We start from the raw sequence: 24,090 nt of genomic DNA, 5'->3' as shown, positions 1-24,090 counted from the left end.
GATGATGATGATGGTAGTGGTGATGATGATGATGGTGGTGATGATGATGATGGTGGCGGTGGTGATGATGATGATGATGGTGGTGGTGATGATGATGACTGCCACCTTTTTCTGGAAGGAGGTGCTGAGCGAGGTCTCCCTCTGAAGGCTGCTACAAGTCGCTCACAAAGGAGCTATGCTACAACAGACATTCCCCCTCCACACCCACAGGATCGCTGAGAAGTAGGTGTCACAGTGCAGAAAACAAACCAGGGTGGTCCAGCAACCTGCCTAAACTCACCAACACAGGGAGAGACAGGGCCTTATTCCCAATCAGGACACCTAGGGCCTAGAGGCCACTGCCTGCTTTCCTTTGCCCTAGAGAACTGTACGTAAAAACAGACATCACCTACTTCACAATTTGACCTGGCTTCAGGTGTAAATATTGGCATCCCTCAGGTTGTAGAACCCCCGGTGGGAGTTCTGCCCGGTGCACTCTCAACCTGCACCCTGTATTTTCTGCTCATTTAGTCTTTGTAAAACACTGCCTTCATCTGTTTACAGTCTTGCGGTCTTTTTTCTTTTCTGTCATAGTGCAGAGATTGTTCGGCCTCTGTGACCCCAAGGATCACCTAGGTAGCTTGTTTGGGTGCAGATTACTAGGCCCTGCTTCCTAGGGGACTGATTTAGTTGATCTGGGACAGGAGTCCATGAATCTGAGTTTTGATCACCTCCACTCAGGTCATTGGGATTTTCCAGGTCTAAACACCGTATTCTGAGAAACAATATAAGTTTGTGCATTAAATCCAAAGTGAGTTTGTCACTTAAGGTGCTCTGAAATTTGGTTTACCTTATTTGCTCCACACTTATATAATAAAGAACAAATGTTGACAGCTATTTGGCTTAATATGAACTGAGAAAATGAGCTTTTATGTATGTATTTCAGAACATGCTATGTTGAGCACAGATGGCTAACCTAAATCAAAATATCCAGAAGCATATGTATCTCAAAAGTTTTTTTCCCCCCCTTTGGAGGAACAGCAAACAAGAAACTAGAATGAAGAAAGATGACAGTACCAAAGTGCGGCCTCAGAAATATGAGCAACTTCTCCATATAGAGGACAATGATTTTGCAATGAGACCTGGATTTGGAGGTAAGTATTATCCTCTCAAAACTCATCTCAAAACCCATCATACTGTCAAAATGGAAGTGAAAATTTAAAACAAGTAAGACCAAAATGCAAGTAAAGACCATCAGTTTAAAACAGAAAAAGAAGGCTTTTACAATCACTGTCTCTTTAGTGAGAACAATTGATGAGTTACCTATTTTAAATTGACCAAAAAACTCATTTTCCTACTATGCACACTATAGTGAATAGTATGTGTTCCATAAATAGAGAATGGATATATGTTGCCTATACACCAACTTATTTTCTAACTAAAATCCTTAAATTGGATACATGTTATTTATAAAATCTTATTGAATATTTTTATGAGCTAGAATGCCTCCTTTTGGGGGAAGTATGGCAAATGCCATGGCTCCCTCTGAACATACTCTGCTGAATTGTCTTTTAAAAATGATTTATCACTTCTAGCAATTAAGATTGATCCAGTGTTAGAATACTCCTTAACGTACTATCTTATTCCATCCTCGCAGTGACCCTATGAAATAGGCACTATCATGATACTTAATATCGCAACATGAAAACCGGGTCTTAGAGAGGTTAAGAGATTTGCCCAAGGCCATGAAAACAGAAAGTGGTAGAGCTGAGTTGCAATGGCAGGTAAAGAAGATGAAAATTCATATTACAGGTACATAATTGGAACAAAGACTTTCTTCTCCTTAGACTGCTTAATGTACACATAATTGCATCACTGAGGGTACCAAGTTTTCCAACAATACACAGGGTATGGGGAAATCATCAGGTTAAACTCTCTGACTTACAGCTAAATCCATCCTGATTCTTCTTTCATTGACAGAGCCTTCCACTTCCACAATTCCTGAACTGACAGCTTTTGAGAATCCTAGAGATGTGGAGATGAGGGAACTATGGATGAGGGTTAGAAGCAAGATCCTCTGGCAGTAGAACAGATACATCCTTCTGATGAATAATGGATACCGCAAGTGTTCAGGGCGGGAGATACTCTTCTCATGATGTGGTTATGACCAGGGGAAGCGCAATAGGCATGTAGGTACTGCAGAGAACTAACTTGTTAACAGGCAAAACAAAAACGTATGTTAAATATTCTTATGTTGAGGATTGGGTTTTTTTAGGGAGTGGTTGGTTGTTTTTTCAATTTCCTGAAATCCTTTTGATTCCAGTTTTGTGTGTGTGTTTTTTTTTTTTTTTTTTTTTTTTGAGACAGAGTCTCACTCTGTCACCCAGGCTGGAGTGCTGGAGTGCAGTGGCGCAATCTTGGTTCATTACAACCTCCACCTCCTGGGTTCAAGCAATTCTCCAGCCTCGAGTAGCTGGGATTACAGACATGTGCCACCAGGCCATCCTAATTTTTGCGTGTTTTAGGAGAGACAGGGTTTCACCACATTGGTCAGGTTGGTCTCAAACTCCTGACTTCAGGCGATCCACCTGTCTTGGTCTCCCAGAGTGCTGGGATTACAGGTGTGAGCCACAGTGCTGGCCAATTCTAAAGGTCTGACCTTGATTTCATCACATTTGTGACTCAAACTTTAGTAAGTATCAGAATCACCTGGGGGTTCTGAAGGCACAGCTTACTGGGTTCCACCTGCGGAGTCTCTGACGCACTAGATCTGGGTAGGGCCAACGATTTGCGTTTCTAGCAAATTCCTAGGTGATGCTGCTGGTCTGAGAATCACAATTTGAGAGCCACTGTATTAGGTGATCAGCATCAGATGAAATCATGGTGAGTTGAATTTTTTTTATTTTGCAGAGCATTTTTCACACTTATTGAATCATAATTTAAGATTTAAGAAGCTTTAGAGATATGTCTAAGTTTAGAGATTAAGCAAGTTTAGAGATATGTCTCTTTTTTTTCTTCTGAGACTCTATTTCTTTATCTTTTTTTCCTTTTCTTCACTACTTCTCTTATGTATCTTCCTTACGACCGTTCTCAATAGACTGTTTTTCCCCAATCAAACTTTCCCAAAGTTTATATAATAGGCTCTACAACTACTACGCAGATATTCTGTACCTTGGTTTCTGTGATTTTACAAAAGCTCTTTAAAATATTCCCCCTACCACCATGTAACAAGCAGGAATCTTCAGTCGATAAATTTGCCTGGGCGTGGGTTTTCGGCCACCAGGGGGCGCCAGTCACACAGGAATGGCTTGAAACTGGCCACTCCGGAGCCACAGTTGGAAGCTCTCTACCTGATGTACTCTTTTCAACACAAATTCAAAAACCTGCCCTAATTCCAGTCAGGTTAGATTCCTCAATTAAATTCGCTCCTATGCTAGAGGAAAGGGTTTTTATGGAGATTATTTGAGGCCGTGGAAAGGAAGAAAGATTGAGAGAAAAATGACTATCCTTGAATGCAGACCTTGAACCAAGCGGTCTAGAGAGGCTTTGACAGTCAAAGTGGTCCGTGGACCAGCTGCAGAATCACCTGGGAGTTAGAAATGCAGATGCACGGGTCCCAACCCAGGATTCTAAATAAAAATCTGCAGTGATTCCCCTAAATCTTACAGTTTGAGAAGCACTCCTGTAGATGAGGAAGAGCCAACTCTCTTCTTTTATTTTAAAACATGTATGCCTTCATTCTCCATCCCTACCTCGTCCTCACCCCCCAGAAAAACATGAAATTGACCTGAAATTTCGACTCTGCTTGATCTGTTAGAGACACATTTTAATATTTTTTGAAAACGAAAACGCATTTTTTAAAAAATACTTTCTTTCCCGAGGCGACTTTGTGGGGTCATTAAAAATGCAATTGAAATGTGCTGCTTAGTGGCAGGTGCAAATCATCCCATGATTAAGAAATTTTTCTGACAATCATAGACTGGGGCAAAATGGTGTCCAAATGACTTGTGTCTTTAATCAGTTTGAGCAGAAAAATCCATAAATTCAGTCAGAAGTGTCAGTCTGGTAGCTCTGTGAAATACAACCCTTAACCTTCTCTTGCCTGTCTTGGTCAGAGCAGCTACTTCTACCGGTGACCCATTTCTCTGTTCTCACGGCTGCCTTCCTTGGGGAAATCAGACTGCAGGATATCAAAACAAGCTTTAATTTATCTTCTTTCTTTATGCTTGTCCGCAACACAAACACACGCACATAGTGCTTCCCTCTTGAGCTAAATGTAACTTCAGCACTTCTCTTGCCTTAATGTGTTTTCCTAATTAGCTTTAACATTAAAACCAGCTGCTACTGCAGTGTTTTTTACTTTTATAAAGCATTAGAAGATTAATTGACTCATTATGTGGAAACAGGAGGATATAAATTTAGGGGAGCTTTTTGTTTAACTTGGGTTATAAATTGCAGCTCATTTTCTTTATTTATGTTTTCCCTACCTTTTACATCTCCCATAACTAAGGGCTTTTTGTTTTAGTTTTATAGATGATAATTTCTTTGTTTCTTCAAAGTGAAATCATTTCAGTATGTAGATAGTGGCTACAGAGTCAAGACAAAAGCTAAAGTTATAAAAGCTGCTTGCACAGTCTTTGCTTGTCAAAGGAGAGGACTATACTGTGAGCCAGAAGGATCTGGCTACTTTCCAATCATTAACTAACTTTGGGTTTCAGGCAAGTGTTGTAACCTCTCTGAGTATGCACTCCTTCGTGTCAAGTGGAGCTAAAATCAGTTCTCTCTAGCTAACAAAGTGACTATAATTAAAAGATTAGATGATATATTATATAATGAACTTTAAATGCATTATATAAGTCAGATGTATAACTTTTATTTAGCCCTCATTATTCCAGCCTGCATAAAAACCAAATAGATGCTATATCTTTCCGTATACAAAAAGGATTATAAATGTGTGTACTACTACCTAGTTAGTGAACCATCATCATAATGGTTAATATTTATTTAATTTTCACTATATTTTAAATGCTTTAGGTACTGAATTAATAAAAGTACCTAAAAATTATTATTTACACTGTTACATTTATTACTGAGCCAATAGATAACGAAGAAGTTGGTTTTAATACATCTGAATGGAGTTAGACTAAGAACTTGACAAGCTTTCTTGCACATAATCACAGCAACCCTATAAAATAGGTACCATATATTTGGTTCTGTTTTACAGATTACATGAGGAGTTGAGGTATTTACAAAAGTTTGGCACTATCTCGGGTTTATATGGCTACAAATTCCACGGATTTTAATCCATATGCTTATTGCCACCTTCTATCTGTGACTCAGCTCCTTCTTTGTAAAAATAATGATCTTTGGAACTTTTATCTGGCTCCCAAACTGTGATTCTACGTCTTGGCTTTACATGCTGCTCACTCTCTACTCTGTCCTCAAGAACGCTAGAGCATAATACAGTTCCTCAAACCCATGAATAAGGTGCAGTGCGGCATGGAGCTCAAACGAGGCAGAAGTGACTCCCCGGCGCGGTGGCTCACACCTATAATCCCAGCACTTTGGAAGGCTGAAGTGGGCGGATCATTTGAGGTCAGGAGTTCGACACCAGCCTGACTAACATGGTGAAATCCCGTCTCCACTAAAAATACAAAAAAATTAGCCAGGGGTGGTGGCACATGCCTGTAATCCCAGGTCCTCGGGAGGCGGAGGCCAGAGAATCGCTTGAACCCAGGCGGCAGAGGTTGCCATGAGTCGAGACTGCGCCACTGCACTCCAGCCTGAGTGAGACTCCATCTAAAAAAAAAAAAGAAAGAAATGAGGCCAGACAGCACCCAAGAGCATACATTTTCCTTACAAACGGAAGAGCTCATCCCCACCAGAACCAGTATAAATCTGGAAGACTGAAGGAAGAAATTGAAGTTATTTCCAGAAACCCATTCCTAACAGACAAGCTATGTTTTAACCCCCATCTCAGATCAGCCTGCAAACAGCCCTTAGGCTTCAGTGCTTGGGCAGCAGTGGCATGAATAGGTCTTTGGAGGACAGTTTTATGACTGTCCCCAGGCTTGTAGAGACAGTTATCAGCAACTAGGATCTATTTATAAATCATGAGGTACTGACTGCAAGTTGCTCTCTGGCTTTAAAAAAAAAAAAAGTGATGAGAAGCACTGTATCTTTTTCTTTTTTTCTTTTTTTAGTGAACATTGGATTCATTATCTAAATGTGCGTAGGATTGGGAGTAGCGGCTTGCATTCCTAAGGGGCAGGTTTACATTTTTGCTTAATTGCAGTAGTCATAACATTTATTATATGCCATTTGTTGACTACCAACTAAGTTCAGTAACTGTATTATGTCTAATCCTCAAATGAGTCTCCACGGTGAGTATTACTAGACGAATTTTATAAATCAGGTAAACTAAGCTTGGAGACATTATTTACTCTCATTCACATAACAATTGTGGAGCTGGTTTCAAACTCTAGCCTGAGTGACTTTAATGCTAGAACTTCATTTGGGACATTCTGCCACTCCTCCAAGACCTTTCCAAATTTTTTCTTCCCTTGGAGTTTTGGAATTATTGGGAAGATTTAGTCAATCTGAAATACCAGGTGGAGCAATGGCGAAGAGATTTTCATGAACTGTTCTTTTGATAATTCTACTAATTCAAGAAAAAAGGTACATACACATAAAAAAGCACCAGAGCAGAACCCTATGAAGGAATAATAGTGAGATGTTCCCAAGTTAATGCTTAATCAAAATTACCATTAAACACCATGTAAGAATTGTCATAATTTGGCCAGGTGCAGCGGGTTACGCCTGTAATCCCAGCACTTTGGGAGGCCAAGGCAGGCAGATCACCTGAGGTCAGGCATTTGAGACCAGCCTAGGCAACGTGGTGAAACCCCATCTCTTCTAAAAATACAAAATTAGCTGGGTGTGGTGGCATATGCTTCTAATCCTGGCTACTTGGGAGGCTGAAGCACGAGAATCGCTTGAACCAGGAGGCAGAGGTTGCAGTCAGCTAAGATCGCGCCACTGCACTCCAGCCTGGGCGACAGAGTGAAACTCTGTCTCAAAAAAAAAAAAAAATCGTCATAATTAGTGTTGTAGGATATATAGTAATTGATCCAACATATCAGGAAGAAGATGGAAGTTAAGATGCAACTGAGGTATTCCAGAAGCCTGAAGCAGGAATGTATTTGCATGCCATCCCTGTGCCTAGCCAACTGAAAACCTTCAAAATAAAAAAATGGTACCGAGGGCACGGACTTGAGGATCCAAAAAAGGGAATTTGTTAATAAAGTGAAAGTGACATCAGTTAATTCCTGGAAGAGTCACAGAAAAGATACAGGGACTGACAAGACATACCTTGGGTTTCTATAGTGTTATGCATGTAAAGGGCTGTCGAATTATAGGCATACCTGTTCCACGTAGCACATCCAGGCCTTACGTAGCCTCAGCCTCATGAAGGAAGCTTTTCAGGCTTGACTCCTCTAAATCTTTCTTTGTTTCTTTTATCTTCTTTTCTTTTGTTTTCCTTTCTTTTTTCTTTTTCTTTTCTTTTTTTGAGAGAGAGTCTAGCTCTGTCACCCAGACTGGAGTGCAGTGGCGCCATCTCGGCTCACTGCAGCCTCTGCCTCCTGTATTCGAGCAATTCTCGTGCCTCAGCCTCCCGAGTAGCTGGAATTACAGGCACACACCACCACACCGGGCTAATTTTTGTATTTTTAGTAGAGATGGGGTTTCACCATGTTGGTCAGGCTGGTCTCAAACTCCTGACCTCAAGCGATCTGCCCACCTCGGCCTGCCAAAGTGCTGGGATAACAGGCGGGAGCCACCATGCCTGGCCTAAATCTTTGAATCTTGATTAATACAACCATCTTGGATCCATTTAGGCAGGATTTATATGTTCTCAACCATAAGTGAAAGCATTTTTTGAAACATAGACAATAAGGTTTAATTGAGAATGGCTTATATGGAAAGAGAACATATGAAAGACTACATATATAAATATATAAATTATTTTAACACATATATACATAACATTTCCATCACAAAACTAAATGTTGGTGTTATTAACATCAATTTCACCTCACACTGGAAGTGGTGAAATCATTTGTTAGGTGTAACTAGGAAATGCCAGTCTAGTCTGGATTCTCTTGGGTTGTCATTCAGGTTTTCTGGGCCCATGAACCTGATTCTGGGCAACTCAACTGTACGAGTGTCAGCAGTGCTTTGTCTGAAATTGCTCCAATTCTGACTCTCAGTATTATCTCATTAAATGGATTTCTAAGGATATTTGCTTCTTCCCAAATGCAGCCTGTGGTTGCTGCTGACCTGCAAAGGGACACTTCTGAATCTGATCCTGTGGTGTCCCTGTGTGGCACTGTACTTTCAATCTCTATGAAATTTCCTCTGTGTTCCTCTACTCCAACCACAGCACAAATGGAAAAGGCTGATACTTTTGACAGCAGAGAAAAAGTTCCAACATTGCCCATGTCAGGGATTCTATGCCACTCCCTGACTATGAGATATGACCATTATCATCATATAGACTACATAATTCTACATACTCTTAAGACATGTTTTCGAAAACAGTTTTCCTTTTAAAATCACTAGTAGGTAAAAAGAATAAAATTAAAAAACAAAAAAAAACTTTATACTATAGAAGGCAAATATTGACATGATCTCAAGCAAATGAGTAATGATTTTTGGAATACCATTTATTTACGCATGTGCCTTTATTATAATAATTGAGTGTATAATAACTGATTCAATAAAAAATGGAGAAATTTGTTGTTTTAAAAAACTTTAAAAGTAGTTCAGTTGTTGTGCAAGAGCCTTAATCTCTCTGTTTTGAATGGTTTTAAAATGATTATAATGCATTTCTCAGCATTTTACCCATTCTTCTTTCTGAAGGGTCCCCAGTGCCAGTAGGTATAGACGTCCATGTTGAAAGCATTGACAGCATTTCAGAGACTAACATGGTAAGTTTCTTCATGGGATATTGTTCTTTTTCTGAAAAGACAGAAACTCGGCCGTGTCAAAATCACTAGTGTTTTAATAAGTCATTTTAACTATGTATGTTATTTATGTCTCCTACTTTGCTTAATAATAGGGTCATGATTGCTCTGCTCTCTTCTATCTACTTCATTCTATCGTTGATTACAATTCTCATTTCCTTTCTACTTTTCTATTTTCCTTCTAATGGTTTTCTAGTGGTGAAACACTGTAGAACATCATGATATGTTTACCTAGGTAGCAAGAACTGGGAACAATTGTATAAACAGAAGGATGACCGTACTATATGTGCAATATGAAATCCAAATCATGAGTCTTTGCCCATAAAATAATAAACGGTTGAACCAGCATTGATGGACTGCTTTCAAATATGTCAAATGATATTAATTTAGCTTACCTGTAGACAACCAGTAGCAGAGGGACAAATACTTTTTTAAAATTCATGGGACTAAAAATTTAATTAAAATTTTATCTATTCCCTTATATTTTTCTAGAGATCTAAAAGAGACTGCCATTATTTAATTTTGCAGTGAAGCATCTGTATTTTCCTAGAGTATTATTCACTCTATGAAATATCCATTAAACTTGAAACTGACCCCTTATCTTCAACCTTCCTGTTAGCCTTTTTCTGTCTTTTACGACATTTTGCATGCCTTGCTTTTTTGTTTCTTCTTCCCGTCCCTTAACCACTTTAGCTATTTTTATGTTTTAATATTATCAACCATAATTTTCCATTTTATTTTCTTTGTTCCCAATTTAGGATCACCTTCCTTGTTTACATAATTACCAGAGACATTTGTTATTTAAGTGATTTTAGGTTTTTCAAGTTGTTTTGTTCTAAGAAAGAATAGTTAATACCATTACTAGTTTATACATATAAGCACCTACATATTTGTTTTCAGATATATTTCCTTTTTACCCACTCTTGTTCTGTTAATTTGTGTGTGGTTTTTTTTTTTATTATACTTTAAGTTCTAGGGTACATGTGCATAACGTGCAGGTTTGTTACATATGTATACTTGTGCCATGCTGGTGTGCTGCACCCATCAACTCGTCAGCACCCATCAACTTGTCATTTACATCAGGTATAACTCCCAATGCAATCCCTCCCCCCCACCCTTCCCCATGATAGGCCCCGGTGTATGATGTTCCCCTTCCCGAGTCCCAGTGATCTCGTTGTTCAGTTCCCACCTATGAGTGAGAACATGCGGTGTTTGGTTTTCTGTTCTTGCAATAGTTTGCTGAGAATGATGGTTTCCAGCTGCATCCATGTCCCTACAAAGGACACAAACTCATCCTTTTTGATGGCTGCATAGTATTCCAGGGTGTATATGTGCCACATTTTCTTAATCCAGTCTGTCACTGATGGACATTTGGGTTGATTCCAAGTCTTTGCTATTGTGAATAGTGCCGCAATAAACATACGTGTGCATGTGTCTTTATAGCAGCATGATTTATAATCCTTTGGGTATATACCCAGTAATGGGATAGCTGGGTCATATGGTACTTCTAGTTCTAGATCCTTGAGGAATCGCCATACTGTTTTCCATAATGGTTGAACTAGTTTACGATACCACCAACAGTGTAAAAGTGTTCCTATTTCTCCACATCCTCTCCAGCACCTGTTGTTTCCTGACTTTTGAATGATTGCCATTCTAACTGGTGTGAGATGGTATCTCATTGTGGTTTTGATTTGTATTTCTCTGATGGCCAGTGATGATGAGCATTTTTTCATGTGTCTGTTGGCTGTATGAATGTCTTCTTTTGAGAACTGTCTGTTCATATCCTTTGCCCACTTTTTGATGGGGTTGTTTGTTTTTTTTTTGTAAATTTGTCTAAGTTCTTTGTATGTTCTGGGTATTAGCCCTTTGTCAGATGAGTAGATTGCAAAAATTTTCTCCCATTCTGAAGGTTGCCTTTTCACTCTGATGGTAGTTTCTTTTGCTGTGCAGAAGCTCTTTAGTTTCATTAGATCCCATTTGTCAATTTTGGCTTTTGTTGCTGTTGCTTTTGGTGTTTTAGACATGAAGTCCTTGCCCATGCCTATGTCCTGAATGGTATTACCTAGGTTTTCTTCTAGGGTTTTTATGGTATTAGGTCTAACATTTAAGTCTCTAATCCATCTTGAATTAATTTTCATATAAGGAGTAAGGAAAGGATCCAGTTTCAGCTTTCTACTTATGGCTAGCCAATTTTCCCAGCACCATTTATTAAATAGGGAATCTTTTCCCCATTTCTTGTTTTTGTCAGGTTTGTCAAAGATCAGATGGTTGTAGATGTGTGGTATTATTTCTGAGGACTCTGTTCTGTTCCATTGGTCTATATCTCTGTTTTGGTACCAGTACCATGCTGTTTTGGTTAATGTAGCCTTGTAGTGTAGTTTGAAGTCAGGTAGCGTGATGCCTCCAGCTTTGTTCTTTTGACTTAGGATTGTCTTGGCAATGCGGGTTCTTTTTTGGTTCCATATGAACTTTAAAGCAGTTTTTTCCAATTCTGTGAAGAAAGTCATTGGTAGCTTGATGGGGATGGCATTGAATCTATAAATTACCTTGGGCAGTATGGCCATTTTCACAATATTGATTCTTCCTATCCATGAGCATGGTATGTTCTTCCATTTGTTTGTGTCCTCTTTTATTTCACTGAGTAGTGGTTTGTAGTTCTCCTTGAAGAGGTCCTTTACATCCCTTTAAATTGGATTCCTAGGTATTTCATTCTCTTTGAAGCAATTGTGAATGGAAGTTCATTCATGATTTGGCTCTGTGTTTGTCTGTTACCGGTGTATAAGAATGCTTGTGATTTTTGCACATTAATTTTGTATCCTGAGATTTGCTGAAGTTTCTTATCAGCTTAAGGAGATTTTGAGCTGAGACAATGAGGTTTTCTAAATATACAATCATGTCATCTGCAAACAGGGACAATTTGACTTCCTCTTTTCCTATCTGAATACCCTTGATTTCTTTCTCTTGCCTGATTGCCCTAGCCAGAACTTCCAAAACTATGTTGAATAGGAGTGGTGAGAGAGGGCATCCCTGTCTTGTGCCAGTTTTCAAAGGGAATTTTTCCAGTTTTTGCCCATTCAGTATGATATTGGCCTTGGGTTTGTCATAAATAGCTCTTATTATTTTGAGATACATTCCATCAATACCGAATTTATTGAGCGTTTTTAGCATGAAGGGTTGTTGAATTTTGTCAAAGGCCTTTTCTGCATCTATTGAGATAATCGTGTGGTTTTTGTCTTTGGTTCTGTTTATATGCTGGATTATGTTTATTGATTTGCGTATGTTGAACCAGCCTTGCATCCCAGGGATGAAGCCCACTTGATCATGGTGGATAAGCTTTTTGATGTGCTGCTGGATCCGGTTTGCCAATATTTTATTGAGGATTTTTGCATCGATGTTCATGAGGGATATTGGTCTAAAATTCTCTTTTTTTGTTGTGTCTCTGCCAGGCTTTGGTATCAGGATGATGTTGGCCTCATAAAATGAGTTAGGGAGGAGTTCTGTTAATTTGTTAATGTAGTTTCAGAGTTTGGTTGAGCGCTCTTTAGTTTGTTTTTCTATCCCAAAGAAAGAGTGCCTTTATAGCTTCAAATTTTCAATGGCTGTTTCCTTGCTGTCTTAGTCTGTTTGTGTTACAATAAAGGAATACCTGAGGCTGGGCAGTTTATAAAGAGAAGAGGTTTGTTTGGCTCATGGTTCTGCAGGCCATACAAGAAGCATGACACTGCCATCTGCTCCTGGTGAGGGCCTCAGGAAACTTCCACTCATGGTGGAAGGTGAAGGGCATCAGGCATCACGTGGCATGAGAAGGAGGAATGGGGGGTCAGGGGAGGTACTAGGGTCTTTCAACAACCAGCTCCGGGTAGCAGGGATGAGGAAGGGAGAAGACTGTCATGGGAAATAATTGAGAACTCATTCATTACTAACAAGATGGCTCCAAGCTATTCCTGAAAGATCTGCCTCCAGGACCTAAATACCTCCTGGTATGGTTTGGCTCTGTGTCCCCGCCCAAATCTCATCTTAACATGTTGAGAGACGGACCTCACGGAGGTGATTGGGTCATGGGGGCGGTTTCCCCCATGCTGTTCTTGTGATAGTGAGAGAGTTCTCGTGAGACCTAATGGTTTGAAAGTGGCAGTTTCCCCTGCACATGCTCTCTCTCTCTTCTGCTACCTTGTGAAGAAGATGCTTTCTTCCCCCCTTGTCTTCTGCCACGATTGTAAGTTTCCTGAGGCCTCCCCAGCCATACAGAACTGTGAGCCAATTAAACCTCTTTTCTTTATAAATTACCCAGTCTCAGGTAGTTCTTTATAGCAGTGTGAAAATGGACTAATACACCTCCCATCAAGCCCCACCTCCAACACTGGGGATCACATTTCAACACAATATTTGGAGGGAACAAACATCCAAACTCTATCACGTGATCTCACCTAATGGCCACGTGTCTTTATATTTAAACTGCTTTTTCCATCTCATTTCTTTCTCCTCAGTTGCTGTCTTTTTCATCATCCTCTTTAGATGGATCTTTCATTTTCTGTCAATACTACACCACCTTCAAGTGTTAATGACAAAGGCCCTAACTGGTACCTACTAATAAGATGCAGCTTATGAATGTGTTTCGGTTTGGTTTGGTTTGAATTTTAGTTTTTTTCTCCATTCTACCCAAAGTACTAAACAATTTAATGTTTAGGCCAGGAGCCGTGGCTCATGCCTATAATCCCAGCACTTTGGGAGGCCAGGTGGGCAGATCATTTGAGGTCAGGAGTTTGAGATCAGCATGGCCAACATGGTGAAACCCTGTTTCTACTGAAAATACAAAAAAAAAAAAATAGCCGGGTGTGGTGGCACATGCCTGTAGTCCCAGCTATTCAGTAGGTTGAGGCAGGAAAATAACTTGAACGTGGGAGGTGGAGGTTATAGTGAACCAAGATTGCACCACTGCACTTAATCCTGGGTGACAGAGTGAGACTCTGTCTCAAAAAGAAAAAAAAAGAAGTTTGAATGCCTTCAGATGGGGCCTGTGCCCTCCAGTTTGTCCTGGAGCCCGTGCCTTGCTTTGCTCTAGAGTCAGGCTGCTTCTTTCATTAAAGTTGCCCACCTGGTCCTTGAAGTCATTTGAGATCACAGCTCTTATCCAGATGCTTATTGTCCTTTGTTTCCTACTTTAAACATGGCAGTCTGGTTTTCTGTTTGTTTTTTTAATAAAACCAAACCAAAGAGTACCTCTTCCATGAATTGGGAAAAGTTATTTTCTTTCAAACTCCATTTTCCATCTGAAAATATTTAGTTTGTCATTTATCCAATCTACTAATTTGATGGCCATTTTTATGTACATGAATCCTTGAATTTCATTCCATTTTCTGGAGTATTTTACATGTGCGTTCTTATAAAGCTTTCAAAAGTTGTTTTTATACATGCTTTAGAATAAGTATTGTTGATACATAAACTCTAGCATATATAGTGATTTTCAGAGTGTTAAATTTTAAAATTTAGAGTCTATGTATTATTTTTGTAATAATGCAAATACCACAATTAAAGATAAAAAGAGACAGAAAGTGAACAAACAGCTGTTAAGGGAGGGACCTAGAAAATATCAATCACTAAAATCAAATAATCTTTTCATCTGTATCCTTAATTCATATTTTATTTGTAGTGATTCCTCCAAATCACTAAAAGAAAAGTTCAGGACACATAAAAATTCTAGAAAGGTCTGAACAAAATCTTCTATGACCCATTACACCTGGTTTCAGTCTGTAACTCTTCAGCTAATGGTCTGCCTCGTCTTTATCATTATCTAATTCAATATTTATTTCAGTTCAGTGTAAGTCTTAAAGATTCAATTGCCATTCCCCTCCAAACGGGAACAGCACTAAGAGGACTCGCTACTCAAAAAAGATTGGTTTAGAAGATTTTGTCGCTTTCCTACCCAAAGGCAGCTCTTTTACTGATATTTCCTCAAGCCTGTTGTGCTCTGAGATCAACCTTTTATTTCTCCTCTCCTGGCATATTATCCAAGTCATTTCTTTTTTTTTTTTTGAGACGGAGTCTTGCTCTGTCGCTCAGGCTGGAGTGCAGTGGCCGGATCTCAGCTCACTGCAAGCTCCGCCTCCCGGGTTTATGCCATTTTCCTGCCTCAGCCTCACGAGTAGCCGAAACTACAGGCGCCCGACACCTCGCCCAGCTAGTTTTTTGTATTTTTTTAGTAGAGACGGGGTTTCACCGTATTAGCCAGGATGGTCTCGATCTCCTGACCTTGTGATCTGCCCGACTCGGCCTCCCAAAGTGCTGGGATTACAGGCTTGAGCCACCGCGTCCGGCCTATCCAAGTCATTTCTGAATGACGCAGTTTGCATCTAAAATCCTTATTGTTTCTAACCAGCAGCACCCAGAACTGGACATCATCTTTACTCCCTGAATAAGGTTAGCTGTGCTAGTCCTTATCAGATCAAACTGGACTGGGTTCACATGCCCCTTTTGAAAATGCTTTCTAATTGTCAGTGATTCGCCCTCTCCCACTAGTGTTTTTTTGTCTTTGTTGCTTTGTCTATTTGTTTTTGCTTCTCATTTATCATCTTTCTACTCTCTTGTCCACCCTAACTTCACTTTCTATCCATTTAAGTTTTGTCTCACCCTCCTCCCAGAATGCTCTTTGGCCTGCTCCTGATGATAGCGCCAGCGTGTGGTGACTTGCTGTATCACAGACATGCACCAGCATCGGCTATTCGACTGCATAAACTCAATGTTTGCCTAGTGACCTTCAGATCAGATAGAGCATCTAATTCTAAATATATGCTTATTAAGGCACTCTGTGCAGTAACCCACACAATTCCTTGTATTATGTTAATGAAAGAACCATTCGGTTTATTTGCCCTCACCCTAATTCAAAATTACACATGGCTAATGTTCCTTGATTAATCCAGAGCCATAAATCAAGATAGCTCTATTCTGAACCTAGGACAAACTAGCTCATAATTAATTGGTGACTCATTCAGAGTTTACTGAAATGTATCCTTTGTTTGTATAATAAATGCCAAAGTTCTATGATATGCACTAGTTCAAGAAAAATTTGATTATCATTGGAAAAAAAAGATAGTAAGAAGTAAGCAATTGTGAAATAGTCAGAAGTAAGCAATTGTGAAATAGTAAGAAGTAAGCAATTGCAAAATAGTAAGAAGTAAGAAATTGTGGTTGTCCAACAGCCAATAATTTGGATGAAGCTGGGGGAGTTTCTATTCAAACGACCAAATATTTGGAACATCTGAGAGCCAAACAAAACTCAAATTATTAATGAAATGAACTGTTTTTCCCAATATAATGCTAGTACAGTTTTTTCCTCTCATCAATACATTCTTACAATGTAAGAATAAACATTAACAGTTCAAATCCCTGAGCCATACTGAATCAGAATCTCTGGGAACTAGCTTCTGGGAAATGTGCCATTTCAACAAACTTCAGAAGTTAATCTCTGCACACTAAACTTTGAGAACTACCATTTCACAATATGCTTTCTGTCTCTCAAGCTGAGGACAATCCTGTCTCTGTCCCAGGACTTCTGACAACTTGCTTTACATGAATAGCTCTAATAAACATTGTATCCATGTTTTTGTGGGATTATAGTTTATTCGATTTGGGAAAACTTCTTTAACAAAAATCACGTGAGTATCAATGCAAAATCAATTTTAAAAGTGATTTATTTAGAATGAAAAAGGAAATCGCAATAAAATAATGGACAATAAAATAGTAAAGTTTCAGGTTCCTTTCTTCTGAAATCTCTTTAGGTTATTTACCAGAATGCTTACACAGAAATGCTTCCCATTTATAACCTGGTTCCCCTTCCCCAACTTGAATATTCTATTATAACTCCCAGAAATTCTCAACATTCACTAGACTTCATGTGAAGGAGGAGCTCAAAGCACAACCTTCTTAGCTTCAACCTGAAACTACAATATTAGCCATTCACTTAAAAGTCATTAACACCATGGGAATGAGTCCTGGGACTAATAGTGTTGAGTGGTCATCCTGAACCATATTCCGACTGGTTTTGATTGGTCTCTTTTTCTCTCTGTCTAGGACTTTACAATGACTTTTTATCTCAGGCATTACTGGAAAGACGAGAGGCTCTCCTTTCCTAGCACAGCAAACAAAAGCATGACATTTGATCATAGATTGATCAGAAAGATCTGGGTGCCTGATATCTTTTTTGTCCACTCTAAAAGATCCTTCATCCATGATACAACTATGGAGAATATCATGCTGCGCGTACACCCTGATGGAAACGTCCTCCTAAGTCTCAGGTAAGGAGAGCTGCCTGTGGCCTTTGGCTTCCTTGTACTGCAGCTGTCTGCACCAAAGCTGATGGCGCTCATTTCAGATGAAACTCACAATGTTGCTGTCTGTCTAATGCTGCTGGAGATTGGGGCACAAGCATAAGATGTGATTTTCCCCTGGTTCTAACGTCCTGATTTTTAAAAATGATTTTCTATTCTAACTATACCCAGGCTGGGTATATGTTGGTTAGACAAATAGAGTGGAGCTGAATTATGGAACTCCTAAAATCTGACACAGAATGTTATAGGTAAACAAGCCTGTTTTCCTCTTCACCAACTCCACCCCGCCTCTGCACCCCACCAAGCAGTTTTGGAACCTTGGATGAGCTAAATAACTTTTCTTAATTGTCCCCTTCATTTTTTCATGGGAAGCTATAGCTATCATTCAAGCTAACACCAATTTGCTTTCTTTTTCTTTTCTTTTAATTTAAAATGTGCATTCCAACACTTTGCTATAACAGCTCTTCCTTTTTAATGTTCCATATTTTCCTTTAGTCAAATGAGTCCTGTGCATATTGAGTAGCTTATCATGGATAATTCTAAAAATGTTTGGTAAACCCAAGCAACTCAGCTTTTTTAAATGTCCTACAAACCTTAGAAAAATTCTAAAGTAGGGTGAACAAATGATACCCCAAAAGATATCCAAGTCCTAATTCTTGGAACCTGTGAAGCTTATCATGTATGACCAAAAAAAAAAGAATCCTTGCAGACATGATTAAGTTAAAGATCTTGAAATAGGGAAGAAATTATCTGGATTATCTGGTTGGGACTAAAATGGAATCATAAGTATCCTTATAATAGAAAGGTAGAAGAAAATTTCATGCATACAAAAGAAGAGGAGGCAATGTGATCATAAGCCAAGGAATGTTGGCAACCACCAGAAGCTATAGGACACATGGATTTTCCCCCTAGAACTGCTAAGAGAGAAAGTCCTTTATGACCTTTGATTTCAGCCCCATAATACTGATTTCAGAGTTCTGGCCTCCAAATCTGTGAGAGAATAAATTTCTGTTGTATTAAACCACCAAATTTGTAGTAATTTATTACAGCAGCAGTAGGAAACTCAGATTATTTTTGCTCATTAAAAATACCTTACCCACTTCAGCACAGAGCTGGTGCCAGGCATTTTGTAAGCTCTGTCAATGTTTTTAAAAATACAATTAAAGGAAAATATCACTTTCAATGGGTTTTCTTTGGTGGGAATGGGGGGAGGAGCAGGACCTCACTGTGTCACCCAGGCTGGGGTGCAGTGGCACAATCTCAGCTTACTGCAGCTTCTGCCTTCTGGGTTCAAGTGATTCTCCTTCCTCAGCCTCCTGACTAGCTAGGATTACAGGTGCCCGCCACCATGCCCAGCTAATTTTTGTCGAGACAGGGTTTTACCATGTTTGCCAGGCTGGCCTTGAACTCCTGACCTCAAATGATCTGCCTACCTCGGCCTCCCAAACCGCTGGGGTTACAGGTGTAAGCCATCGTGCCTGGCCTCAACAGGACTTTTAAATCAGGAGTAGCGTAGTACTCATACGTACTGGAGTCAAGCCTCAGTAGGAATCAGGAGCAGAAGGGCACTATCTGGACAAAGAATCAATTGTTTTAAATTAATTTTGGTGGAGGGAGGTCCAGTAAATAATTAACTCAGTGGATTTTTCTTACCCTGCACATTCCAGGAAATATTTGGCCCTTGCCAGGCTCTTGCAGGGTAACCAGTAACCCCTTGGAATATCCTAACTGATAAGAGTATCTTTGTTTACTTGGGGGCTGGGGGCTGAGCCAGATAGTTTCTGCTAACAATGTGATTTACAGTGGAGGCTTTGAGCCCCTGGATATCAGCTTGACCTCTGGAGGGGCTGGAGACTAAGGTCAGTCATGTGAGTGGTCAGTCATGACTATGTGGCTACTCTCAGTTGAAAGTATAGATACCAAGTCTTGGGTGAGCTTCCTTAGTTGGTAATGTCCCCAGGGTGTTGTCACATATCATTGCTGAGAGAATTAAGCACCAACCACACAACTCCGTTAGGAGAGGACAACTGGAAATATGTTCCTGATCTCTCCTGGACTCCGCCCTGTGCCCCTTTTCTACTGTCAATTTTCATCTGTGTCCTTTCATTATAATATAGGTAACCAAGATGACAACAGCTTTGCTGGGTTCTGCGAGTCATTCTAGTGAATCACTGACCCTGAGAGTGGTCTTGGAGATCCCCTAACACAGGAGGAACTCAAAATTGTTGTCAGCACAGCTCTTCCAGTCAACAGTAGAGCCAATCCAAGCCCAGAGCCAGATCCCCTGGTTCCGGCTTGGTTCTGACACTACCTAGCCACCTAGCCTCCTTGGTCATTAAGTCACTCACATGTACTATGAAGGAAGTGGACTGAAATACCTCAGAGGGTCCCTTCTAGGTTTAAAGTACTAGGAATACACCAAAACAAATATGTTTTGTGGCAAGTAATCCTTGGCTTGATGTTTTGTTGTATGACTATTGACAGTAGAATTAACCCACAGAAGATAAAATGTCCCTACTCCTCTGATTAACTCAAGGGCACCACAGGTAGGAGCATCTGTTGCCTTTGTTTTTTGCAAACCTGCTCAGGGGCCTTTTATGAACCTCTGATCTGCTATTGTGGGTACCAAAGTTTCTACTCTGAGGCAAGGTCATAGTAAAGCAGCCTCTGCCTGAAGCCAGGAAAATCTAGGAGGATATAACATTTGAAAAAACAATTCTCATCAGTATGCAAGCCTTTTGGCTTAATACCACCTGAATTATGCATTGTGCACATGGATCTATAACTAAGAGTGCTCCAGGCTTTTCACTCACTACTGGAAAGAGAATATCCTCAGGTAAACTTGCTTTGTGAAGGAAACTTTTAACTGTAGGTTTTTATTGCCACCATTCCCACCCTTTGTTACTACAGACTGTTTATGTGTGCATCTTCCAAAAAGCAAAAAATATTTAAATCTGTTTAAAAGTCTTCTCACTTTGAAGAGTGTTTTTCCAGAGACATCAGAGCCAGAAAACACAGAGGGGGCTGATCAGGAAATGGTGAACTCAGAAGCAGGTGTGAGAGCTGAATTCACTCATTGACTGTGTCTTAAGAAAATCATCCACCCTTCTGAGTTTGCTTCCTTGAATGTTATTTGGACAGAAGATAATACTGCCTGTTTTGCATTATTCTAGAAAGACACACAGAACCGGCAAATAGTAAGAAAGCTTCAATGTCGCGTGCTCATTTGGCCAGATGGTTAAATGATCTGTAGTTTTCTTTTTCTCATTCTTTTTATAGGATAACGGTTTCGGCCATGTGCTTTATGGATTTCAGCAGGTTTCCTCTTGACACTCAAAATTGTTCTCTTGAACTGGAAAGCTGTAAGTCTCACTTCCTGGTGGAGTGAGTACACATCATTTGAACACATCATCACATACTTACATGTAAATAAGCATGCTCTTAACAAGCATTTTAAAATATTGATATATTTATCCAAAACCAAAACAGTTGTGGGTTTTTGTTTGTTTGTTTGTTTGTTTCTGTTTTTTTTTTTTTTTAAATGAAGGTTGATGGTAGTTCGTCTTTTAAAGGAGAAGTTTCAGGGGAAAAGCATTTTGATAATTGCATATTCTACAGTTTCCACAGTAAAGGAACAGCTCCCTAAAAAGGTCTATTCTTGCTAATGTTGTTATATAGACTGACACAGACTTTCCACATTTAGAAAGCCCTGGAATTCACATTCCCAGATGAATCACAATCCTCCATTAAGCAGACTTGGATTCCCTAGAAAAATCTAACTGGAGACATAGACCCCCTAATCAAAGCCCCATCGCAGGGCATCTGAGCTGTCAATCACTTTTACTGATCAGCTATTTTTGATGGAAGATCTTAAAAGCTGACTGCAATTTTTGAAAATGTGTCTGAAATGCTGGGAATCTCAGAAGATGTCTACTCCACAGATGCTCCGCCCCAAATCCATTAGAAATTTTCCATACCACTGTTTGACTTTAGAAAATTTCTTGTAAGATTAGCCCATTTTGGAATTTCATCCAAGGAAACTAAAAACAAAGGGGGACTAACGGCGTGGAGTCAGGCCTGTGACAGTGAGGGGATGCTACGGTGTCACTCTGAGGCCTGGCTTAATGCTCTAAGAGAATGCACACAAATATGGGAGCAGCTATCTGGGGAGTTTCAATTCATTGTGTGGGCACAAGATCCACATTATACTAGTCATCAGGGTCTAACTTTTAGAGATTATTTTTCCTCTTCCTAAAAGTGTGTGTATGATCAGTCCACTGGCAAACATATTTGTATCCCCTAATATGTACATGTCATTGGACTAGGCACTAAGGATACAGAGTCACATAAGACATTGTTATGGAACTCATCGAACTTACAAGAGCTTATTCCACTTACAAGACTGGTATTTTTCATGTTTTAGATGCCTACAATGAGGATGACCTAATGCTATACTGGAAACACGGAAACAAGTCCTTAAATACTGAAGAGCATATGTCCCTTTCTCAGTTCTTCATTGAAGACTTCAGTGCATCTAGTGGATTAGCTTTCTATAGCAGCACAGGTACAGCATTTCACATGGGTGATTCATCAGCATTTATTGGACATCTACTGTTTGCAGAGCACCACAACATGTGAAAAGACCAGAATCCAAGCAAGTGTCCCCTTTGGTCAGGACCATCATTCCTCTCCTTTTACAGGGAGCAACCTCCACCTTTCCATACATCATTTCTTTCCCACTCATGCAACCGTCTCTAACTAGATGCGTTGCTTCCATTCTTGACTTCTCCGGTCTCAATACAGCAGACAGAGTAATCTCTTTGGAACATAAAGTTCACAATTCTTTCCTGTTCTAAACTTTCCAGTGTCTTTCCATCACATTTACAACAAAATTGAAGTTTCTCAACGTGATCAGTCTCCTGCCTAATGTGGGACTCACCCACTCCCTCTGCCCCTCACCACCAGCTACTCTCCCGACACTGGCCTTTTTGCTTGCTCACCTCATTCCATCTGCAGGGCCTCTGCTTGGCATTCTTCTCCCTCTGCCTGGAATGTTTTCCCCCAATATTCTCATGCCCAGCTCCCTCACTTCAGTCAGAACTTTGTTCCAATAGTTTCTCAAACAGTGCTTTCCTAACCAAAGCAACCCTGTGTAAAACAGGCTTCCCTTCTCACCGTTCCCTATCTCTGTCATCACAGCACTTACCATCACCTGAACTATACATTTATTTGACTGCTTTGTTGTGTGAGTGTCTTGCCAGGAAAAGGGCAGGGAATCTGTCTGCCTTGCTCACCATTTCTTCTGCAGTACCTAGAATGTGCTTGGCACATGATAGATGCTCAATAAAAATCAGTTGAATGAATCCATCCATAAAGTGCATCATTGCCCCAAACAGAAAACCCATCTGAAATTGGGCCTATATAATACTCTTTACTATGACAGATGTATTTCTGAATTGACAACTTTTATCCAAGATACCTTTTAAAGTTATATGTGATCCCCATTGACTAAAGTTGGAAGCAGCCTCCTTCTGCTCCCCTCTACCTTCCTCACCCTCCACTATCATTCCCCTGCTGGATATTAATATTCTGGGTCATTTTAGGCCGAATCCATGTAGAATGCCATTTCAGATTCAATGCAGCCATGCTCAGGCTAGCCAGAAAGTGTGCCAACAGCTGTCCCTGAGTTTCAGAGCTGTCCTGGCTAGAATGCTTTTATCTATTCTGCCTTGATGGTGGTGCCTTTTCTCCTCAAAGATTCTCCACTCTGTTCTTAGATCTTGGAGAATAGTTATCAAGTTTTTATCTAAAAACCTGCAACTTTAAGAGAGAAGTAGAAGTTTACATTGCAGAGAAGTTAAATGATTCTCTAGGAACAACAGCTATTTAGCTATTTAGACCCAGAATAAATTCTCTATTTCACTCCGTTATTTGTCTACATTGCTTGGGATTCAGCAAATGATACTATCAATTTTAATCATGTTTATTGCCTTTTCTGGTTATATAAGTAACACATATTTATTTGTTTTGATCACTGATATATCCCTGGCTCACAGTTGATGCTCAAAGGCTAATTATTGAATGAATGAATAAATGTTAGATAATTTGAAGAGACCTCAGAAAAATGTAAAGGAAAATCTCTTTGTAATCGTACCTCATAGAGATAAACTATATTATTATTTTGATATATTTTTCTGCTCCTCCTTCTCCTTCTTTTCTCACTTTGTCTTTCTCTAGATGAATAAATATATGCATATATTTGTCAGGATTCTTAATGTTCTTAATCCTAAATTAAATTAATATTTAAATAAAAGAATGTGTGCAATGAACCATGATACATGTGAAGTATAATGTATAGGATGTTTTTGTATTTTACTATTGCTATGATAAAATAACTTTGGCACATGATAAATTGTAAATAGATATTTGCAATGTTTAATGCTAATATCATGTGATATATATGAAGCATAGAAATGCAAAAGAATTGTCTCCTGCACAGAACATATACAAAATATACAATAATAACAAGGGCATTTCTTTAGCTTTTAAAGCACAATTATCCAGTAAAATATATCCAACCATCCTCTTAACAAGAAGTTAAATTTCACTTCAAAATTCTAACTTTACCACTAAGTCATTCCATTTGCTCTACTATAATTTTACTGGTGCTTGTCAGACTTTTTGAGCCCTACCAGGCAGCTCCAACACTAGTTGATTTTTGTCTTTTTCTGGTCATGTTTTAGAATCTCTCTAAAGCCGGG

At 39.5% G+C, this 24,090-nt stretch overlaps 1 protein-coding gene across 1 annotated transcript in view; it reads left to right on the top strand.

Annotated features, from left to right (window-relative positions):
- GABRR3 (gamma-aminobutyric acid type A receptor subunit rho3) overlaps window positions 1–24,090 on the top strand; it is a 55,042-nt gene that overhangs the window by 11,272 nt on the left and 19,680 nt on the right. Inside the window, exons 2-6 of the mRNA XM_073009605.1 lie at window positions 1,021–1,133; window positions 8,902–8,969; window positions 17,073–17,296; window positions 20,609–20,691; window positions 21,753–21,893. Of these exons, the coding sequence (XP_072865706.1) occupies window positions 1,021–1,133; window positions 8,902–8,969; window positions 17,073–17,296; window positions 20,609–20,691; window positions 21,753–21,893 (629 nt within the window). The remainder of the gene's footprint in view (window positions 1–1,020; window positions 1,134–8,901; window positions 8,970–17,072; window positions 17,297–20,608; window positions 20,692–21,752; window positions 21,894–24,090) is intronic.

The sequence above is a fragment of the Chlorocebus sabaeus genome, chromosome 22 (genome assembly GCF_047675955.1).
Source record: "Chlorocebus sabaeus isolate Y175 chromosome 22, mChlSab1.0.hap1, whole genome shotgun sequence".
Taxonomy (NCBI): domain Eukaryota; kingdom Metazoa; phylum Chordata; class Mammalia; order Primates; family Cercopithecidae; genus Chlorocebus; species Chlorocebus sabaeus.
Note: the sequence above shows the minus strand (reverse complement) of the source record. Positions and strands in the feature narration are given on the sequence as shown.